Raw genomic sequence first — 4889 nt, 5'->3', positions numbered from 1 at the left:
AAGCAAAGAAATTGGGATGTTGATGTCAAGCAGTCATGCAGCACACAGAATTTATGATTTTTGGAAACGCGATAAATAATTCGAGGCGTTGATATCGAAGTGGACCTACTTTTTTGGGATTTTTTTTTTTTTGTGGTGTTAAATTTTCTTCTTTTTTTTTTTTTTTTTGAATGGACAATCTTTCGATGGATTCATGAACCGTCTCAGAGCCCGCAAACGTTCCATCATCGCAAGACATGCAGTACTCCTTCCGTCCCGTGCTCCGGTTGGCAGCTGGTCCCCCTCACCGAGCACTTCCAGCGCGAAAGGACCGAAACCTACTTCCAAAGTTCTCCTCCTCTTCCCCTGTTCTCGTGGGAAAACGCTGGAGCCGTGGCTTTCGGTTTTTCCTCGGAGTCGGGGGGGAAATTCTGCCGCGACTTCTCGCGCGCGCGCGTTTACATGACGGCTTGACGATCCAGGGTCTTTAAATTCGATGGCAGGCGTCGGTCAAATCGTGAAGCTCGCGACAGAGACGGGTGGAGTTTAGACGCCCACAAAAAAGAAGCAAGAAAAAAGGAAAGCTCTGTTCACGAACCCGGAAGAAACAGAGGGTTGGACTCGGAGCTCCTCTCGTTCTTGGTAAGGTTTCGTTCTTCAGACGCCATCTCTGCTCCTCTTTTTTTCGTTTCTTGGATGCTTATCTTCGATTGGTGTTTCTTTCTTTCTTTTGGGTATATCGTGGTTTTGCGGTGTCTCGTCTGGTGCTCTGGTTCTTGGTTCTTTCCCGTTATTCTTGAAGTTCATGAACAGAACAGGGAGGGTCAGCGTTCCGGAGGGGGTGATTGTGTCGGTTTTATTGGGAATTTCTCTGTATGCTTAACGTTTTATTGGGAAACGAGTTTTTGTTCCCCTGTGTCATGATAGATAGCATCGAAAGCATTTTCAAAGGACCATCTTGTATTTTTGTGCATCGAAGGAACGGTTTTTACCTTAAATTCTGGAGAAGTTTTACGCCAATTTAGAGAGAGAGAGAGAGAGAGAGAGAGAGAGAGAGAGAGAGAGAGAGAGAGAGAGAGAGAGACCTTGATAGTTGATACAACGCTTTCCAACATAGATGGGAATGAAGTTCAATTCGTGCACTTTCCAAAATGAAATTTTGAACTTCTAAGAAATGCAGGACAATGGAAAATTTGATGATTCATATAGCTAGTGACTTCCTCCCTTTTTTTTTCTTCTTCTATTTCTTGATTTTGGGAGCATTTTAAGGTGATACTAAAACCCAGGGCCTGCATGTCCTTGAAGTACATCTGTTTCTTTTCGTTCCCGAGCTCACGCTGCATCTGCTGATTGAGTGTCTGGGTATGCGCAGCGACAAAGTGCCATCTGAGAATAGATGGCTGAGAGGGAAAGAGTTCACCCAGATTGCGTGAACGCGTCAAATCCTTTCCACAGATGCGTGGAGGAGTGCTACATAAAGATCGCAACATCGAAGGCCCGCAAGAGCAAAAGCTTTTCAGGTTCTTTCTTGAACCATCGATCCGCTTTCGATTCTTGATTGTGGTTACACATTTATTCTCTTAGTAGTATGAATTGTAATCTAGAGATGCGAAGATATGGTTCTTTCATCGCCCATCCTGCGCCAAAACAGACGGAGGCAATGGAGGCGGGCGGATCTTTTCTTTTGTCGGGGTTTGTAGAGTGAAGGCTTTGATGAATGTAATTTCTGATAAAAAGGATGTTGTGACTCGTGATTATAGCAAGGATATCTTGGAGAACTATTGGAAAATTTCCCCTGTTTCAAGTGGTGACAAAAGTAGAACATTTAGTTCTCAGACTAATTGAATTTCGGACTGCGGTAATGCTGAGTTATTTTGAAGCTTGGTGATTATTCGTGTACATATCTTTCATCAAAGTTCGGGGATAAATTTACTGTGTCGATCGGCTTCTGGTTTGTCACTGGGTTTTATATTTTGTAGAGGAAATGGTTATTGGTTAATGGGAATCGAAGTCGCCTTCGACTAACCATGTTGAACTTGCTAATCTTTTGTTTTGCATTCGATGCTCTCAATAAATATCTAGACTGATCATCGCACGTTAGTCATCATCAAAGGACGGTGAAACAGCCTAGTTTCACTGCGTTGGCCGGTCTAGGAACTGCTGCAACTACAGAGCATCCAAGTGGTTGATTGACCCGAAAGATTTCGCCCTCATCTGTTGCAGGATACAATGTCGGAAATGACAGTTACCAGGGTTCGAAAAAGAAAACGACTAGGGGGATGAGTTTCAACAACAAGCAGCCAGTAGATGCGCCTGAGAAGGCAAGTCTCCATACCGTCCCCATAGCCAGTGCTCGGTCATCTATTTCGAAGTTAACTTCTCCAAAACGGGCTACTTCTCCAAAACGTGAACTAGAGAGCGAAATCCCCTTGTCATCATCTGTGCCTGTCTCCGGAGAAATTCATGCCGAGGACTTCATTTTCAACAAGGAGAAACTCAGGACCGCTCGTCTCACTAGAGATGCAGGAAATGCCACACCAGCTCTTGTTCCCTCTGTAAGCTGTCTCTCTCTATCTCTATACGTGTTCTGTAGACGTCGATTGCACATTGATTAAGGTCTGCAATGCAATACATATGGCTGTTGTCTTCTTTTATGACAGGTCCCATTTCTTTATAAACTGAAACTCAACCCCAGCGTAATTGAATTCGTTGGGACTATGCTCTTTCCATTCCATCGCCCCCTCCCTTTCGTCATGCACATACTCGTGTTGTTAGCATTTATGTTTTCTTACTCTATGAACCCCAACTTGTTTTGTCAACAGCCAGATCGTCCCGTTAAAGTGTCAGGTTCAAGTGTTACTGAAATTACATCATTGGAACCGCCAAAAGAGAAGGAAAACAATCAGCGTCACGTATCCCCTGAGGCAGTCTCGTCCATTCCTGTCAATGGTGCCGAAGAAGGCACTCAACATATAGGATTGCAAGACCATTCTCTGAGCTCTGGCATCTCTGATCCCGACCATCCGTCTGAAAACAACTGCCAGGAGGAGGTCCACTCGGTTGCATTGGATTCTAGAGTTTCCGTCGGGAAGTACCATGTCAAAGAAAGTGTCTCCTCTACTTTGCGGGCCATTTTCGACAAGTATGGGGATATAGCAGAGAGTTGTCGCATGGAATCGATCGCCATGCGTTCTTATTGCCTCGAGTGCGTCTGCCTCGTGGTTCATGACCTCCGGTCCTCCTCAACTGCTCAGCTACCGGATTCTAAGCTCCAGGAAATGTCAGCAGTCCTTAAGGACTTGGAATCTTCGCAGATTAAGGTCGATTGGTTGCGCCACGTTGTCGAAAGTCTTTCGAAATATCGGGAGCTCACCACTCAGCAGGACGGTGTAAAGGTGGAGAAGGCCAAATGTGATCTCGTCTTCGAGACTACAAAGAAGAAACTAAAACATCATTTGGAAGATTTGGCAGAGAAAGAACGGGCGGCGGCGGTTGCAAAGGCAGAGGTGGTCGAGACCCAAGACCGCATACGCCAGATCGAGCTGGAATCTTCCAAACTGGAGGAGTCCATCGCGTCCCTGCAGTCCCAGATCGAGAGCCATGGCATCAGTAGCATGTTGGATGAACTGGCGTGAAGGAAACAGATACGGTAGAGTAACACAGATAAGGCGGATGCCGCCATACTAGGCCGCTCATGATAAGATCATGGGTGAGATATGTATACTTCATTGTAACAACAGGGATTTGAGCCGAACACGATTTAAACACAATAAACGCTCGAGTTAGCGCGTCGAAGTCGAGATTTGGACACGCTTGGCGCTTGCAAAACGCTGCTCCGTCCCATATCGGAAAGGGACAAGCTCTTTTCTCGTTTCTTAAAGGGAATTCGGGTACAGCCGAGGTTACGGGGGTGTGGGGAGGTGATGTCGCGTGTGCTCGTAGTAAACCCTAAACCACCCACTTTCATGGGTCAAATCGTGTGAGGGGTCTTTGTCCGGTGTTTCCCCCTTGTGGACTCCCGCCAAAAAGAAACGACCGATGCCTTCGCACGTGCGGCTTGCCCCTCGGGAGGTTCGCAGGTGGTGCTGCCGGCGACCTTTGCCCGGCGCTTGTGGCACTTGTTGTCCTCGCCTCCCGGCCACCCCCATTTTCGTTTGAATTGACACAAAGTTCTCGACAACCCGCAACCTTTGGTTCACACTTGGGCACTTGCTGTCGGCCCCTCTTGCCAGAAGAGGTAATGGGTCAATGTGGATTGACACAAAATTCTCGACCACCCGCAACTTTGATTCACACTTGGGCACTTGCTGTCGGCCCCTCTTGCCAAATGAGTTAATGGGTTAATGTGGATTGGGTCATTAATGATCCGACCCAACTATTTAACAGCTCTACCTCTTGGCCACTCTCATTTTCAATTGAATTACTTAAGCTCTCTTTTATTTTTCTTTTATTTTTCATGGGTTAATGTGGATTGGGTCATTAATGATCCGATCCAACTATTTAACAGCTCTACCTCTTGGCCACTCTCATTTTCAATTGAATTACTTAAGCTCTCTTTTATTTTTCTTTTATTTTTCATTTTCCTTTTACATTATCATCATATAATTAACTTTTCACCTTAGTTGACTTTAAAAAAAAAAAAAAAAAAAAAAAAAAACCTTATGACTGATTACATTTTTTTTAGTGAAAAAGCGCTAAAGCCAAATACAAAAATTCAATGTTGTAAATCTACTATCCGTATTTTATCCATAATAAAATATGAAGTAACTCTGTAGGAGGCAATGAAAAGAAATTAATATCCAAGCCCTTATCAATTTCACGACTAGCACTGGTATCCCTATTTACTTGCTTTTTTAAATCCTATAACGAATTAGTAGTAATTTATGCTCTTCCGCAATGGTCGCTATTTG

General features: G+C 44.8%; 1 protein-coding gene across 1 annotated transcript; it reads left to right on the top strand.

Annotated features, from left to right (window-relative positions):
• Positions 1 to 271: 271 nt before the first annotated feature.
• Positions 272 to 3789, top strand: LOC104453432. Its single transcript, XM_010067982.3, has 4 exons — positions 272 to 621; positions 1352 to 1499; positions 2203 to 2534; positions 2802 to 3789. Exons 2-4 carry the CDS (start codon positions 1376 to 1378, stop codon positions 3612 to 3614), a joined length of 1269 nt encoding a protein of 422 aa, XP_010066284.2. The 5' UTR covers positions 272 to 621; positions 1352 to 1375; the 3' UTR covers positions 3615 to 3789.
• The last annotated feature ends 1100 nt before the right edge of the window (positions 3790 to 4889 follow it).

The sequence above is a fragment of the Eucalyptus grandis genome, chromosome 7 (genome assembly GCF_016545825.1).
Source record: "Eucalyptus grandis isolate ANBG69807.140 chromosome 7, ASM1654582v1, whole genome shotgun sequence".
In the NCBI taxonomy this organism is placed as follows: Eukaryota; Viridiplantae; Streptophyta; class Magnoliopsida; order Myrtales; family Myrtaceae; genus Eucalyptus; species Eucalyptus grandis.
Note: the sequence above shows the minus strand (reverse complement) of the source record. Positions and strands in the feature narration are given on the sequence as shown.

Bases quoted from the DNA above. Each gene is read 5' to 3' on its own strand.
- LOC104453432 (XM_010067982.3), top strand. From the start codon at position 1,376: ATGGCTGAGAGGGAAAGAGTTCACCCAGATTGCGTGAACGCGTCAAAT. The intron at 1,500-2,202 runs GTTCTTTCTTGA...CATCTGTTGCAG, and splicing joins CAAGAGCAAAAGCTTTTCAG to GATACAATGTCGGAAATGAC. The intron at 2,535-2,801 runs GTAAGCTGTCTC...TTTTGTCAACAG, and splicing joins CACCAGCTCTTGTTCCCTCT to CCAGATCGTCCCGTTAAAGT.